At 36.8% G+C, this 18,325-nt stretch overlaps 1 protein-coding gene across 1 annotated transcript in view; it reads right to left on the bottom strand.

The window, feature by feature from the left end:
- LOC117468984 overlaps positions 1-18,325 on the bottom strand; it is a 32,901-nt gene extending 14,576 nt beyond the window's left edge. Inside the window, exons 1-6 of the mRNA XM_034113373.1 lie at positions 18,310-18,325; positions 16,339-16,782; positions 15,909-15,976; positions 15,516-15,594; positions 15,187-15,393; positions 14,520-14,662 (exon numbers count right to left, since the gene is read on the bottom strand). Of these exons, the coding sequence (XP_033969264.1) occupies positions 14,520-14,662; positions 15,187-15,393; positions 15,516-15,594; positions 15,909-15,976; positions 16,339-16,782; positions 18,310-18,325 (957 nt within the window). The remainder of the gene's footprint in view (positions 1-14,519; positions 14,663-15,186; positions 15,394-15,515; positions 15,595-15,908; positions 15,977-16,338; positions 16,783-18,309) is intronic.

The raw sequence follows: 18,325 nt of genomic DNA on the forward strand, positions 1-18,325 counted from the left end.
AAGTGACAAGATCAACTGAACGATGACAGTGTCTTGGGTAGGCTATGTCTTGTTGTCTCTGGGTAGGCAACTCATTTTAGAGAGCTTTGTTCTGATAGCAAATTAGCATAACTTGCTTAAGAAACAGATGTCTCTTTATTGTGGCTGACACATTTGGCATCACAGTAAAACCTAGTAACATGCCCAATGGTGAGCCCTTAAAGGCTGGAAAACTATTCAGTGTTTAATAATATGAGGTGCTTTGGGCAAAGTAGGGAAACAGTGCCCCACCCTGTCCACAATAAGTAAGACAAAAGGGATGACTTAATTCTTTGCAGTGCAGTGTGTCAAGGGCAATAAGGCTAAAAGACTCAAGCAGGAGGTGGACAAAGGCAAAGACAGCATGTCTGCAACACCTTTGTGTCACGGATAAAGGATTATTAGGTTGCCCCTTGATCAGTATACACAGATGCATGCACACAAAAATACAGGCTGCCCTATTAATTGGAGACATAGCTATTATAAACACAACAGGGGTGCGAGGAGCTTTGTCCCACCAAATCTGGGTCATGATAGAAAACCACAAGAATAGAGAATAAAGAAAACTGCATACAAAATGGTTATGGGGTGGGTCCTCGTGTTCTCAGACACTGTCACCTGCTCACCCTCTTTGCACATGGCTGTGTTTGGCTGCAATTTCACACAGCTGGGATGACACTACCTTAAACCTCCTTTTGTGTTTCTGTCAATAATCGTGTTTGCACTCTCATGATCCTATGGCTTTAGCTGTGGTCAATTATTTGATGCTGCACCTCTTCCACCTACATGTCTGATGTATGACTTTTCTGGTACACAGGGATCAACAGAGCAGTTTCTGACATGTCTTATTTCCATTGCTCTCTTTGATCTCTTCATTCTGCGTTCCCATTTTACAATATTTAAGCAAACATATGTCTAGAAAATGGCATTACACAACCACAGTATGTGCAGAGAAGAAATGCTTGGGAGTTCATATTAGGATAATACTGACAACATGCAGTGCATTTATACGATAGTCACACGAGGAGTAACTGCTGATGAAATAAGAATGATACATGTATTTGGTTTAACTTGTCCCCACTAAGTTCTATCCTTTATTCAAGGGTTGAACAAAAACAATGTATTAAATATTTAAAGATTGCAACCATTTTTTTTACAGTCCCTTATTTTAAGGGGCTAAATTGTAACGGGACAAAATAACCTAATCACAAATATAATGTTTATTGTTAAACCTTTTTAGATAGTCCCTTACAAGCAATGAGCCGGAAGTCTAGAACCCATGGACATCAGTAAATTCCTTTGTGATGCTTTGTCAGGGTTTTACTGCAGCCGTATTCAGCTGTTTTTTGTGTGGTTCTTTCTGCCACTAGCTTTGTGTTCAGCAGCAAGTATGATCAAACAGGTTGAGATTAGGTGATTGACTGGGCCAATGCATAACATTCAACCTATTTCACTTGAAAACTTATTGGGTGCCTTCGAAGTATGTTTTGGGTCATTGTAAATTGTTCAATGGTTGGGTATCGGTAGATTAGGGTTAGGGTTAGCTTAAATCTCAGGTATGTTTTGCTTGAATATTCCAGTTCATAAAAGTTCTTGATATAGATTATTTCCAGGGGAAAAACAGGTCACAAGCTTAAAGCACAGCAAAAATGTGACTCGCAGAGATATTTACATAAAAGTTGAGCTAGAGGTTATCCAGGATACTACTATGAGTTCATAGCAAAAGTCAATATTGGCAGATTAACAACTATCATCCAGTCAGTTGTTATATTAGGGTGAACACCAGACCAGTGTGGAGAGTTTCTGGTTTTGATACAAGCAATTCGTGTTTACAAAAACACAAATTGAACGCAAAGTCCATGCCCTTTTTTCTTCCAGAACTTTAAATCTGCATTTTAATTGGTCTCATCAATGGAGTTTTCTCCATTGTGATGGGCAAGTGCTAAGTTAGATGTTGATAGGTCTGAATCTGGCTGGTTAGTGGATCTCAATGTGTTACTACTTCCAATGACAGGAATTACATTTACCCTCAATTAAAATTATTTCGGAGACATCTCATTACATTTTTGTCAAACCAGTATCACAGTAGGGAACTGATGGCAAAGATAGAGCAGTGTCATTTCTCACAGGAATAACCTGTGTCCTTTCATAGAAGTAGCTGCACAAACACAAGCACACACGCAAATGCACATTTACTAAGCCAGGCTTTCATTGCACCATACAAAATAAAAGGCTGTAGGTTTGTTGAGTACATTCAGAGAACATCACCTACAAAGTCAGCTAGGAGGGCAAACATTAAAAGAGATGGGGTTTTGGAACTGAAGAAACAATGCATCAGAAAAGCAACTTCAAGTGGCACCTGTTATGAAGCAGGAGGTCCAGGGTGGAGGATTGGAAAGGACAAAGGCTAAGCATTATGCTGCTATTATAAAGAGCACCGTGAGTTTGTTTGCTTTAGAGGTGTTGTCCGGTTGCCCCAGCGGCTATGTACTGCGGGGGCGCCTGAGGCCTTTGTTTTCTGACACGAACAGGGAGTGTTGAGAGTGAGCTGTTGACACTGAAGCGTGACTGAATTCCTACTACACAGGTAGCACTGGGAGAGACTCAAGAGGACACCTGCAACATCAGCTCTATGGCTTATAGGATGAATAGTTGTAATAGATAGAAATTCTACTGAAAATGACTTGTGATACAAAATGTTTGTCATGAATATATAATATATAATATTTAGCCTCAAATTTAAAAGAACTTGGTGTTAGTGGCAGCATTTTATTCTTGTTAGACTGGATGGGCTCCAACAATATCGAGCTGAAACGCTCCTACCATTGTTCTACCAATTAAATGTTGATTACAGTATCTCAACAAACTAAAAGTTTATATTTTAAGTAAATGGTTTTGTTGTGCTGTGAGGCATATCTGCCAATACAATTGATTTATTGACAAAAGTAATATTTAAGGATCTACTTTTTAAATCTGAACCTATATGTACCATCATTTATGCATTTCTAAGAACTTATTATTTACAGCAAAGTTTTGTTTCATATGTGAAGAATTGCAGCAGGTATTGCATTTACTAATAGTTATTTTCATCAGTGATATATATATTTTTGACTATCTAATTAATTTCTCTATAAAATATCAGAACACAGTGTAACAAATGTATTTTATTTTCTCAAACAACAATTTCAATTTCTATTAGAAATGCCATGCCTGGTATTTGTCTTGACAAAAATGTTACAGATATTTTCTGTTAATTCACAACCAGTTAAACAACTTCTTATAGCAGATCCTAATCAATATATATATATATATTTTAGTTCTTTCAACATTAAAGCGTTAAAGTTTGTGATTAATCTGAATAGCGCTACATTTTGTTTGAATGAAAATGTATCACATTACAAAGTTTGACCCAAAGTTCCTCCCGTAAATCCAGCATGGATATTTACATGGGTTATAAGCACAAGCAACATGTATTTTACTTACTGTAGACCCAAGTACATCAGTAAGCAGTCATTACTACCATGGTGTTATGGCACACCTAATCGATAACAAAGGACCACTGCAGTTGTTCGCTTTATGTGTGGTGAAGCAAAAGGAAAGGCATTCTGCCGAAGCATGAGCCTGCCAGCTTTTTAAGTCGCACAGGAGTGGGAGCTAGTGGACAAGGTAGGCACAGATAGCGCTGGCAATATGATTAAGGGGGGAGAATGGGATAGTTTTTTCTTGATGCTTTAGCTAAGTGTCGAAATGTGTCGGACTTCATGTCAATAATTCAGAAATCATGTTATAATAAAGTTTAAAATAAACTCTGATTTCTCTTACCAGCTTGTCATGCATTTCTGTATTACATCTCCACATATCTCCAACACAAAATACAAGTTAATACTAGTATTCTAAACTTGTGATTAATCATAATTAATCCAAGATTATTATTTTTGATAAACGATTAAATATGTGCATTCATTTAACCAATAATTTATTTAAATGCATTATATTAAACAAAATGCATGTCACATGTGAGTTGTTAAACCCTTATGGTATACTGTACATTTGTTTTCCAGCGTTCCTCTATATTTATTACCATAATCAGTACAGACGTAATCTAGCAACATTTTAGTCCCAAGGTGACTAATTTAACTGGAATCATTCAATCTAAATCTGTGTTGACAGTGCTAAATTGAGCGTGAGCAGCACGCCACCCAAGTCTACATGAGGATGGATGGGAAAGTCATAGAGCTCAGCAGCAAGTTGTATTGATGCCTATCGGTCCACACCTTAATGTTAACCTGCCAGGTTGTCAACAATAAAACGGGATTCATTCAAACTTCAAAAGAAGGGGTAGGCACATTTGTGTGCACACTTAGGACTTTTTTTTCAACACATTTTAACCCTTTTTGAAGTTGGAGCTTTGCATTCAACCAGCGTGCATACATCGGAAAAGTTACTGAATGCCCTACGCAGAGCACAGAGAAAGTGAAATGAACTTGTTCAAACATAGATGGTTTGGGAAGTGTCATTCCCACGATGAGGTGTGCCAGCGAGCTTTGAAAGAGTGATGAGTCAGGGCAAGCTCTCGATTATGTTGCCACAGAATTAAACACTGAGTGTGTCCTGTTTGATTTCAGGAGCTCCAGTTCTTAAATAGTCTTGTCTGTCAGCACTTACACATTCCACTAAGAGGCAAGGACAAAGAACTTTCCAGTCACTGCTCTGTTGGGATTTTCCTCAATGCTTCGAAAGACTGTGTGTGGTGAGAATAGGTGTTAGATCATTGGAATGGGAAATGTATAATGTGTTCTAAGAGTTACAACCATAGAGGGTCACTTCTGTGTCCATCCCAACTTGTCAGGGCTGTTTTATTTTGTATTATAAAATGAAAAAAGTTACATTTAGGAGGGGTTTTGCATTCATTAGCAAACCTCTTGGAACTGCGGCATGTTTTGACTCACAATGTCCCAACACTTACAATATTTACACAAGTCTGGACCACCAACATCACTGTGCTTTCACCCCTCCCATTTCTCAACACATTACCTTGGATATTTGTAGGGCCTAAACTCAAACTGAGCTTTCTGACAGCTTTTAATACTTCACCTTTCTCTCTCACTTTGTCAAAAGAAAAGGCAATCAATCATTTCAAGCAGAGAAAAGCAAAGCATTAAGCGGGAGATGAGTGAGAAGTAACATGTTTGATGTGCTGAAATATTTGCAGAAGGATTCCCAAAAGTAGGACTGCTAAAGCATTTCAATGGGAGTTTCCCCACATTTGCCAAATGTAAGCAAAAACTCCACCCTGGGATCATAAATGTAATACAAACATTTGTATTACTCATCTTTATCCAGATTTAATGGAACCCTACTGATAGACACTTTATTATGTTTTTTTTTCCCCATGCATTTTTCGTCAGTGCAAATGTCATTTATTTCTAAAATGTGATGTATTTATTGACCTGCAGGATCCTGTATTGTATGTCCTAAATTCACACATACTGTACCCTTCAGAAACTTGCGTTCCCAGCTATCTCAGAATATTCACAACTTTTTGTAGAACAATTTGAACCTGGCTGGTGCAAATTCTATCTGTTAGCAGTGTTGGCATCATCACAAATGAGAGAGACCTTTAGGGACCTGGTAATTTACTATCCAATGGCAGGTGGAAGAAGCCTAAAAGTGTTTTCAATTGACCACACCATTCTGTGCTCAACATCATGAAAACTACATAAAGCCTTTGTGTTCTAATAATTCAGTATGTCTTGGAAGAGACAGTTCCTTTTCTTTTTGCAGCATAACAGGCTAATGAAGCGCAAATGAGAAGCAAATGTTTCCCAGGACATATTTACGAGACACCATCCTTTAAGGTAAAGCAAACTACAGTATGCAGTTCAGTAAAACATATGGCAACTTAGAGAAGGTAGGCAATTAAAAAAGGTTTCATGCAAAGGTCTACTAATCAAACTGTCAGGTCGAAGAGCTGTCCGGCTGTAGTATGATTATATTGCGAGGATCTCATGTAATTTAGAAATCGTATGAACTAAAAAGGAAGATGGATTGTCTAGTTGAAATACAACTTCTTTATTTTCAAAACAAATGAGCATCTGATCCTCTTTATCCTTTTGTGAATTACTCACATGTTGAAATCTAAGAACCCTTTAATCTAACGACATACCATCTTAATGTTATGTAAAGAATGTATTTTGTAGCTGACACTTTTTGCTAAACTTTGTTATAGAAAATAGCAAAGTCATGCACTGTTTTTTTAAATAAATATTTTAGACAGAATTTTCCTCCCCTACGGTTATTAGGGTCTTACCCCTTTGGCAAGCGCACCATCGCTCAATACTGAGCTTACTCCACTCCAAGATGTTTGGGTCTTAGAAATACAACAAATGTATAACTTATTTTCCTATTAGTGTGGACGTTTTTCAGCCAGACTTTTCTCCAGTGCTTGCTCAGCGCTAAAACAATATATGGAGATAGGTCAGGCTATGCAAGATGAGCTTGTTAATGTGCTGATATTAATGTTATTATGTTAGTTATACAATTCTAGCCTGGTTAACTTTTAGGTTTGAGAATGGCTTTTCATCCCTGTCTTTGCCAATATACTAATTGCTGCAGAATGTCACAATCACAACAACAGCTAACATAACAGCCAATAACCAAGAACCACAGAAATAGGAACTATCACAGCTACAGCCTTGGTAATGGCCACAGAAGTATTCCTAACCAAAGCAAGGTGTGTGACCATTTGCGCTGTTGTTGCAGCCACACATAGTGCCTGGTCTTCTTTATGAAAAAGGACAGCAGTTAGGGTTTGCTCAAATGTCTACCATAAGATGCCTACATTAATCTAGCAGGGACATTTCATGTTCTTGCTGTCAGGAGCAACAGCAAAAGTAGCTTGACATTGTTGACAGTGCTACCAAATCTTTTCAGGAAGAGGCCCCTGTGGCATAATTGGTCTCCACATCTTGTGAATTTGATACTGTAGATTGCTGTACCTTTCCTGTTACCGAGCAGTATATTTTTTCTCTTTGTTTGGAGGATTTTTTTAGACAAACAAGAGCCAATAGCCATGCTAGCTGATCTGTGAGGATGTCCTACGGCACAGTGTTGTGCTAAATACAAACCTGATAATTAACATCCTAATTTCACATGTCAGTATGTAAAACATTGCTAGTAAACACAAAACACAAAGCTGAAGCTGATGTGAATATTATACTTTTTGGAGGGGTATTTGTGTGCCATAAACCAAAGTATTGGTCAAATTTAAAAAAATGTGCATTTCATAGCAATGCATACAATATATTGGTCATAGGATAAAGTACAGTTTTTTCCTCTAAAGATCATTAATGTCTGACAATCTATCCAATAGTTTTACATGTCAACTACATTTGATTGATCAACCAACCATCTGATACACATTGGGTGACATTGCCACTAGAGGCTTGTGGTGCAGTGGATTGTGTGTTGGTTTTCGGATCAGGGGGTCACAGGTTCAAACCCCACTGCAATCAGCATGTCGTTGTGTCCCTGGGCAAGACACTTCACCCAAAATTGCTCCTGTGGGGATTGCCCACAGTATTGAGTATGTAAGTCGCTTTGGATAAAAGCGTCTAACAAGTGACATGTAATGTAATGTAATGTAGAGCCATGACAAGACAAAGCAAGTCTTAGAAAATTGGTAAATTATAATAGGGTCAAAAGTAATGCTCTTAGCCTAAGTCAACTCTTACTGTTGTCTAGAGCAGGGGTTCCCAAAGTGGGGGTCGCGAGATGATTACAAAATTTAAATTTAAAATTTAAAAAAAATTAATAAAATATTGTTATCAATTTTTTTATTATTATTAATAATGACGTGTGCATAGACATTTTTCAGGGGCGGATTAGCCATCTGTATAATTTCCCCGCAACGAGGCTCCCCCTTTGACAATCCACTAGCGCAGTGTTTCTCAAACTTTTTCATACCAAGGACCACCTAACAAATAAAAAAACACTCATGGACCACCTAACCTAATAATGACATCTTAACCTTCTCTATATCGCCTCGTTCACACATTAAATCACCAATACAAATACAACTACAGATTATATAAACATTTAGTTCAAATGCGATTTAAAATGCTCTCAGGTTTTACCCCTCTTATGAAATGTAGACTACATTTATTACGGAGTTTATGTCCGAGCCAACAGACTCACAGATCGTTGGCTACTGAGAGATATGCAAAATACACCGCATGTAGTACGACACAAACCTCCGCTGTTTTCAAAAACAAAATACAGTAAAACTATGGTCGCAGGCCCAAGTTTAACTCTCTGAGGCCTGCATGGTCTGCCTACAAAACAAAAATAAAAAAACGTTTATGCAGCCCCAACAACAGCCTCTGATCATCAACAGACTTCATGCAATGCTTCATCGGATGCATTAGATAATAATCTCTATCTCACTCCTAACACATCTAAATCTACTTTCAGCATGGATAAATGTTCATAAAACACATCCATTGTTTGTTTTATACGCTTCTTGATATCCTAAAAAACACATCGTTTTTCTAGAACAGATTACAAATCGCCTGAAAATGGTACAAACAAGTGGCAACATGTTTGACGAAGGTGTTGCGCTGGGCTACATCATGCAATCGAAAGTGAAACTTAAGCTCGCTCCATTGCGGAGATATTCCCGGAAAACTTAAATTAATTCAGTTAGCCCCGGCGATCCGTGAGGAGATTCCTTTGGATTATGTCGGAAGACTTTAATGTCTAAACTATGAATTAAGGTTTCAGATTAGAAAATGACCACCGCATGATAGGTTTTATATTATTGTCATGTTGTAACGAGAGAAGGTAGAAACCCTGTATAAGTGTGGACCAATTTTTCTTCAAATAAACTGATCCCACCTTTTGGATTGGGACAATTTAAAAGACATCTGCGCTATCCTCTCCTTCTTGAAAGGTAAGAAATGCACACTGCCACACTCACACTTAGGTAGGGCCACACCTCATTACTGATATCAAAATCCTTCAGGATCGCTTAAACAGATTTAGCGGGTCATCTGAATTGAAACAGCAGTTAATTGAACCTGGTTCTTCAGGAGTTAATAGAGGTGAGATCTTGCTGACGTTGGTGGATCTGAGCCAAGCAGTAAACTTACATAGACTCAATAACTTCTGTTAGGTCAATTAGTTGGTCTGAGTAATTTGCCGGAATAAATTATCAGGCCTCCCGATCCCAATACTACATACATACTAGATACATCCTATTAGAAGTTCAAATGTATTGATTGCGAAAGCTACTCCAAAATCAATGAGGAGTAACAGAAAACAAAATGGAGCTGAATAACTATTTTAGGCATATGCTATGCCAAACAAAACGAGCAAAATAAATATTGAAATATTGACAAATTGCCAAAAACTGAAGCATAGATTCATACATGAAAGCATACTCTCCTAACAAACACTTAACTTTAGAAAAATATGAGCAAACTCATAAATGTACAAAAATATGTACAACTAGACAAAAGCTACTGCAAAACTTTAAAATAATACTACACAAAGAAGTTAGTAGTTTAATGGATCAAAGTTTCTTATCTCTGTCAATGTTCGACCACACACAGGGTGAGGCTGAATACATGGCTGACTGCCAGTACTTAATGATCTCCTGCTGAGATCTTACTACTACATGCACAACTAAAAAGGCTGACAAATGGTTGCCACAATCACACTTATAGCATTAACCAGCTTATGGTGTAAGCACACTAAGATGAGCCCAAACAACGGATGTCTATACCAAGATAAATCAACTTATAAAACCACATAGGCAGATTAGGTGTCTAATTCCACTGACCCTCTGAAATAAATCTGGGTTTATTACCCAAAGAGCCTCCAAACCTATGACTCAAGCCAAGTTTTAACAGCTGCTCAATCAGACAGATTGCTAAAGACCCTCAACCACCAGATGATCCGGTCAAGCAATCCTTATCAGGCTACAGACGCTTAAAGAAATCTATTTCATTAGCTATTCACCAAATGCACTACATTGGCCAAATCTGTTTATTTCCACTTACAGTATAGTGATTTGCCATTAAAGAACATTCTAATGTAAGACAAAAAGTGTATGGTTCATTTAACAAAAAGTTGAATTGAACATTTTAAATTCTAATCTAATTACACATCTCCACACAACATCCACTTGCTTGTCTCATATGTAATTACATATACAGCAGACATGCTTTTTTTCTTTTAAACAATGCCTAAAGTCTTTTACCTTCATTTTACACCTAATGGTTTTTCATCATTGATACTTAGCAGTCAAACTAAAGATCCATGTTAAATATGATATCTACAAACTACAAGAGGCTAAAGAAAACAAACAAACATGAATATGTTAACTAGCACCGTGGGCAAGGAGAGAAACGCTAGAATGTGGAAAGTAAAGGATAGTAAATTAGATAAAATGTGTACGTGTATATATAGTGTATATTTAATATGCATTTGTTTTATTTTACTGTATACATTTGTTAGTTAGTTATCTGATACAAAACTGGCATATTCATATAAATATAATTTCACATCAGAGGATAAGATAAACATGTTTCTGTTCAAATGTAACTACTGAATAGTATTCAATTTGTGCTACAAATAAATCACTCAGATGAAAATAATTACCTTTAATGGCCACTGTGGCATGAAGATTGCCTTTTATTAAAGGTCACTATATCAGAGCGTGCAAGCCTCAAACATGTGCTGCAACAAAGCATTTTAAAACATAAGGTGACTGTGTGTCATCCTCATCTGAACAGTTCATACATGTTAGGTCTTAAAGCAGTAACTGCATATAGATATGCAATAAAGTAATTTAAATTTGAAAGCAGGTGGTAGGAGGATGAGAAGTGATATGTTTTGGCACAGATGACAAAAGTAATAAGTGGTTGTGGGCGCTGGTTTGTCATTGTTGTTACAACAATGACAAATTGAGATTAACAGGTCAAAAAGACAGTGGTCGACAGTTAAGTTGTTTCATGCCCCAGGGCAAGAGTGTTGGAGTGTTGCAGACTGGAGTTTGGGTGTCTGGTGATTGCACCCAGACAGACTCCAAAGCTTTACATGCAATATGGTGTCTGTCATATTTTTTGGTTGAACAGCAGGAACTCAAAATGCATCATGCGAGTGTCCGAAGAACTGTGAAGGGTGGACCAAAGTGAGTCCTAAAGCCCTTTCGGCATAGGGGGGGCAGAGAGGGTGGGCTTAGTCAGATTCAAACTGTGATCCAGATGGCCAAAATGTTGGGGCTATTTCAAAAACAAGTCTATCATCTAAACTTAATGTCAGATGGGAGTACTTAATAGTAAGTCATTCCTGCCTGTGGCCAACAAACTCCTGCCAGGCAGTCTGAGTCAATAGACATGTACTGGACATTTCACCATCAGAAGCCAAACCCTTTTAAAGTGGGCAATTCAGCATTAATATGGTATTAACACTAATACCCCACTGTATATATTGTAGTATACAAGTTATATTTTGTAGAACGATGTGCACATCTTTACTTTAACTTCTTATGTTTGTATACATTTTTTTCAACATTTTTTATTCAATTTTATTGGACATTTTACTTTGACTTCTTATGTTACATAGATATATTTATTGAATTGTATTTAATATTTTTTTATTTATCCTCTATTTTATTACAAAAAAAAACCTATTCCCCTGTGAAAATTACATTATGCAGATTATGATTTACTGACATTTTAAATTGCAACACAACAAAATGCAGAAAATCTGGCCTTGGGCAATGTTTAAGTAAGATGCTTCATCTGACTAAAGTGCCTAATGATGAATTATACTGGGACTGTAACCTCTGTAGCTCTAATTTTTCAATGTTTCTTGTGACTCATGTCACTAAATCTGAGCACTATCCTAGTCTTCAAGTGATTTTGCTTATTTTAAATCAATGGTCTTCAATCCTTAATTTAAGTTTTAATTGGCAATATTTTGCTTTGTATTTGTAACAGATGCTTGTCACAGTTGCTGGGTACATCATTTGAATAATTGTCAAAGTGTGACATATGACAGTATATACGCTATAATCTGTCAACAATTCACGTACCTGTCAATCACTGCAGATTACTGTAAATTAAATGGATGGAAATGAATGACATTGAAACTATATAAAACAAATGACTTGCATTATTTTAAATGTTTTCTTTGTATGTATTTTACAGCAAATCCCACTAATCAACAAAAAAGCTAATCTTGGTTTAAAGATTAGTTCTATAATCATTTTGTAAAAAAATATGGATTTATTTGTATTTGTTTATTTGAGGAAAAATACAATAAAAAATAACTACAATTCTGGATGTTCTTAAGTTAGCCACTTAGTATATCTATCTTCATTTAGTCAAATGGATAACAACAAACTGCATTTGTGGTAATCTGGTTCATAAAATCGACCAGGAAATGTTTTATTTCTTTCATCCAAAAGCAAAAAGATTAGACCAAGATGAACTCAGATTTGAAAGTACATAAAGTTTGGAAAGTTACAGTTTTATCAGTCAAACGAGGTTAATCTTTTTAATCCGACAGTTAACAGTGATAAGCTCAACAGTCTTTGACATTTAAACATCTGCTGGAGCAAAATGACAATATAGTTACTACTGGATAGTCCTGGCAACTGTAACAGTTGCCTTTTGTGCAGACATTAGTAACAGTTAAACAGTCATAGAGAAAATAAATTAACCAACAACCTCAATGATAAGGTATTCAATAGCAAATCAATTATTAAACAAGTAAACTCAATTTAAAAACAACAATTATATATACAAAATATATAGCAGCATGTCAAAATGAAATAGAAAGATTTTCATTATATATAAATCTTTGTGAAAAAGCATCAATAACAGACTGCACCTCTACTATACTACCATCTTATTAAATGAACTCTGATAGTGTGAACATAATCCCTCCTGTTTATTTATAAGCAGACACAAACTTCAATTGATGTTTTTGAACATTTAATGAGAAAATAATCCAATGCTCAATCATATTGATTAAATCAAAAACGTTCATAAAACTGACTAACGATTGCCACGTGCCTTTATGAATACACTAGCAAAGAATCCTCTCCTGTCTGTAAAACACATTTTTAAAAAAAAATGCAGCTTAAAGATCTACAAATCAATGGAGCTATAACACTTTGCAGAGGCAATTAAAGAAGCTGTGACATTTTGTACTCTGCCTTTGTTTGATACTAAGTCGGATTATGGAGGGGTGGGAGTGGTTATTGATTGAAATATGCCTCCTGGCACAGCATGTTCTAGGTACAAGTGACAAACAACAAATCAGGCGCTAATTCTGCCATGATAAAAGTTGCTGCAGGATATTGTTACAGTAAAATACTGTACAAGGCTGGGCTTTTGCAATTTCTTAGCAATCATCATCTGTCATGTTAGCAACACATTCAAATGTGAGTCTTGCTGTGACTACTTGCTTAGTATCAACTGTCATTTATTTGGAAAAAACCTTGTGTACTTAGTAGGGCCTCGTTTTAGACATTTTAAAATCCTTTTCAGAAATCTACGCAAACTACAACTGGGAAAAGTTGAACTATCGAACCTCACTGTAAGACTTTTCATTTTAAAGAACAAAGCTGGTGATACTTTATATTTTTCTTACAGTCCTGAAAATCCCCAAACCGTCAATGAATGTAAGCCAGGCCACGGTGAAAGGTTTAACAATGAACAAATGTTTCCAGGAGGTTGTGGGAATTTTCTTTTACTCGATTAACATTTATTTTAGCCAACTAGCTAAGATTTAGGAGTTCCAGAAAGCCAGACAAACAAGGTCAGCAATCACACAGAAGTGAGTAAAAAATAAAAAATAAATAATATTTAAAAATAATCTGATTTAATTATGTGGTTTGTTGATTTCTAATTAACGTCAGATACAGACTCAAGTCTCTGTAACAGTCTGACCAAATATCCACCTCAGTCTTCCATGAATACGTCAAATAATTCACATGCGGGCCGCAGTATAGCCTTTCCGATAAAGGCCCAAAAAAGTAAAAAAGATAATGTTTCACACTCAAACACACCCGTCCGGACATAAAAAACCCAATAGTGATTGTTTGAACATTTTGTGTTGAGCAATGTCTTAATGTTGCTTCCTTAAATCCACTCCCAAGTTTGAATTAAAATGCAAAAAGATATGGCTGAATAAAATATGTAGTTACAATCATTACAAAATTATTGTTTAGAGATTAAGCACAATTGGGATTATAATAATCCCAGGCAGTATTTACTGATATACTCAGTAATTCTTAAAATGTTTCATTCACAACTCACTCACACAGGGTAAACCTAATTGTCGCCTAGTGGCTGTTTGCCAGAATAAATTGTCCGCAAACACACATAGCTAGGATTAATCCTCCTGGGCATACATATAATAGTTTTTCTGGTGTTTTTATGTGCACATTGGGCATTTTAACATTTATTCACATTCATTCAATGTACCTGATCTTGAGCCATGTCACGAGGGCAGTGGATATCTGCTGCGATTAAAGCTCCTGACAGCACTAGGCTTTGGGACAAACAGCCTTTGCACTGAAGAAATCTGGTTACAGAGCCCTTCTCAGTATTCCAGATGGCATTATACGCTGCAGGAATGAGAAGCAGGGCGAAAGCATGTCACTTTATTGACTTGAGAGAGAAAATGTGCCATAAAAGGATCAAAGTTAAAGGTTAACATGTTAATAATATGAATGTTAAATTCTGTTTAATTCCCAATCTACTGCTAATCATTTAAATAATCATAATTTAGCATGAGATGATACAATACAAAGACCTACATTTTAAAAAAGCAGTCACCACCTTGTGCATTTACCAAATGCGAGTATTTTATCAAAGTTACCCCCATAGTAAAAACATTTAAAAATTCATTTTGTATGTATAATGCTATTGAGGACCAGTCCCTAACAAACTCATCAAGAGTTCCTCTTAATATATATGATAATCTATAAATAGTAAATTGGACATCAAGCTTTTTAAACCATGCTAAAATAATGTGTAATAATTTGTAATCATCATTTACTTTTAGCAATGAATACTCAGATATATACTGCGTAGAACCCTATTTACTTCTTCAATAATGTCTATTACACCATACAGTATGTCAACCCACCAGTTAAAGTGTTATCACAGTAGGGTTGGAGAGCAGTCCTTAGGGCCTTCAATGATGTGACACTTTGGACTACTAGCAGTGAGTTGTCTGAAAGTGATTGCTGATTTGTTGCACACTGGCAGCGACGGGTTGTTTTTCCAGAACTAAATCTGTCGTTTCTCAGAAAACCTAAATGTTCAGATTCACAAACAGCACGTCGTAGTGCACCTGAAAAATAAAGTCATAACTGTGAAGATTAAATCAATGCCAAATAACATTGGAGAAATAGTTTGACTTGATTTAGCTGTAGTAAACACATTGAAACATTACAGGGTTTTCTCAGGAACTACCATGTGCCACTGGAAGTAGTTCCTTCTCACATATAGAACAGTAGAGTCCCAGAGAGCAGGGCTTGTGGTCTTTGGCTCTCTGAAAGTAGAATAAAAAAAGTATTATCAGGCTTCTTTAATGTTTCAATTATTATGTCCACACCTCTAAATATACTTCATATACTGTATTGTTTTTCATTTTCATCTGTATGTCTGGTAAACCGTTTAATTCTGACACTGTGTTGACCGAGGTTGTGGAACATTACCATCGTCCGTGTTATCTACAAATGCTTCTTAGTGCAGCACATTGATAAACAGAATCCAACACTACATGACATGTACAGCAGCACTGTACACTGATAGGAAATAGTATATCCATTCACTATGAAATGCTGAACAAAAAGCCATACTTACATGTATTTTTGGAAAGGTCTTTGTAAATCTCCTGCTCTTCTGCTTGCAAGATCTCTGTACTTTTATAGCTTGGTTGAAAAAAATTAAGGTAAAATAAGTATCTGGTACACCATGTGATGTTTGTGGATAAAGTAGTAGCTTTTAAAAAAAATGTACATGTTCCTGTTTTCATGAAGGAGATTTCATGTTAAAAATCACTATGGAGCACTTTGAACCTTCACTAATCTTTCTAATACTTTGGGTCAATATGTATTGCCTTTCTTTAGCTTTTATTTGACCTACCTTGCAAACCCAAATTGGTCACTTTTGTAAACAATTTTGATAATGCATCCTAACACACTGTGTTCAACCTTCTTGATCAATATTGACATGTTTATGCATAGGTTGTTCAAAATGTACATCCTTTGATTTAAAGAGATTAGGACCATACCTTTTGGTTTGGTTGGCTCACTTCCTGTGCATTGCTCTGCTGGACGAGTAGCACTACATCCAGCTGCTTTCGCTTCTTTTATAATCTTTATGTCTTCTTTTTTGGGGGTCACAATGTCAAACTCAGTCCATGTGGAACTACCAGGTGTAATAGGTACTTTTTTGAGAGTTGTGTTCTCCCTAACACCCAGAAAGGACTTTCCTGACTCGGAATTGCAGCAATCATCCTGAGCCTCTGGCAAAAAATGATCCTGATAAGCGCTCTCTTTAACCTTCTCTTTCTTTGAGCGGTACCCTCTGACGGGTTTGGCTCTGGATGGTCTGCTCTTCAAACCCCCAATCACCACCTTTACCTCCTGATCTGTCCTGACCTTGTTAGTCCTCCTCTGGCTGCTTCTGGTCCCAATCTGCTGAAGACTGGCACTCCCTACACTCTTGGCTCCACCTGTCAATTAACATTAAGTCACATTTTTAGCTATGGACTGGGAAATGATCGAAAATAGATAAGATTAACCTTTCAATATTCTTTCAATCTACATTGAGGGACATAACTTTATCCTTAGCTGCCTCTCCCTCTGTTAGTCTCTCCCGAAACACATCCATTACTGCAACAATGTGTCTACTGTACATTCAAATCACAAATCAAAACTCAGAGATGCTTTATATTTTAAGTGTGTTTTTTTTTGGATGATTTTTAAACAAATGTTAAAGGTGGGGTATGTAATTTATTTCAGAAACACTTTTTGTTATATTCCATGGAATGCTCTTAACATCCCGATAGCAATGAATACATTAAATGCTTTGACAATAAATCCATAAAAAAATGTCCTCTGTGGAAGCCGTAGTACTGTAAAAAGCACGACCAATTATTTTAGCCAGCCCGGCTAAAATAACTGGATGGCCTACCTGCCTGTCAGCTTTCCATCTGTGCACAAACTTATCTCGTGCCCTCATTGGTCATGTGCACGTTCGTGTGTGTTGGAGGAGGGGCTCTGTAAGGAAGTGGCGGATTTTGTCCGGTTGTGTATTTTCAAATTCTAGCGCACTCGAGCTGGTTTCTCCAAATTGACCTACCCCACCTTTAACATATGTGTGTTGTTTTTCTATTATTGTTGTTGTTAATATTGAATTATTACGCAGCATCACATAATCAGCAGCAGCTTCGTGACCACAGAGCGTGTGAACGTTGTGATCAGCTGTATTAGCACAGGGCTGCTGTACAGACCGACGTTAACAGCAGCCTTGTCTGTGCACACGGAGACCGACTCTGTCGTCCGGTGATCTAACCGCCTTCTGGAAAAGCTTCACAAGTACGTCGGTACGCAAATGCGCTTTGTGACACAAGTGACGGTATGCATTTCAGATTGTTGCCGCGCATGCGTATCTGCGTAACAGTTATGTGCACCCCTGGACATTTGGATATTATCATAACACAGAGGCCATGACAGAGTGGAGTGAATTTTGTTGTAACACTATCAATTGTAGAAAGGTGTATATTATTTCAACACGTCATAATAGTGACCTTGGAATTAACAATTTTAGGTCTCAGCGTCTTTAACTTTTTTAGTCAGTATAAGGGCCGAAAACGCGACTTCGCAACCCAGCAATTTGAATAATGAATTTAATTACATCTGTGCTGAATTGCTAAATAGTAGTCAGATACTCGCAATTCTAGCAGGGGGTGGTCACATGTGATAGCAGACTCCAGTAGGTGTTGGTGTATCTTAGCATTGTAAATTGTAGTTTATTTATTATTGTAAGAAATATACTAAAGGTTGGCCTCAGACTATTAGAAATGCTGTTTGTGTTTTAGTTGGCCTCTTTTTTTTCCTAGTAGCTCAGTGTAGCCACTACACCAGGGGTGCCCAATACGTTGATCGCGATCGACCGGTCGATCGCAAAGGTAGTGTGGGTAGATCGCATAGCATTTAAAAAAAGATTCTTTTAAAAAAAAAATTGTTTGTTAAGTTACGTAGCCTATCATCCAT

The sequence above is a fragment of the Trematomus bernacchii genome, unplaced genomic scaffold (genome assembly GCF_902827165.1).
Source record: "Trematomus bernacchii unplaced genomic scaffold, fTreBer1.1, whole genome shotgun sequence".
Classification (NCBI taxonomy): domain Eukaryota; kingdom Metazoa; phylum Chordata; class Actinopteri; order Perciformes; family Nototheniidae; genus Trematomus; species Trematomus bernacchii.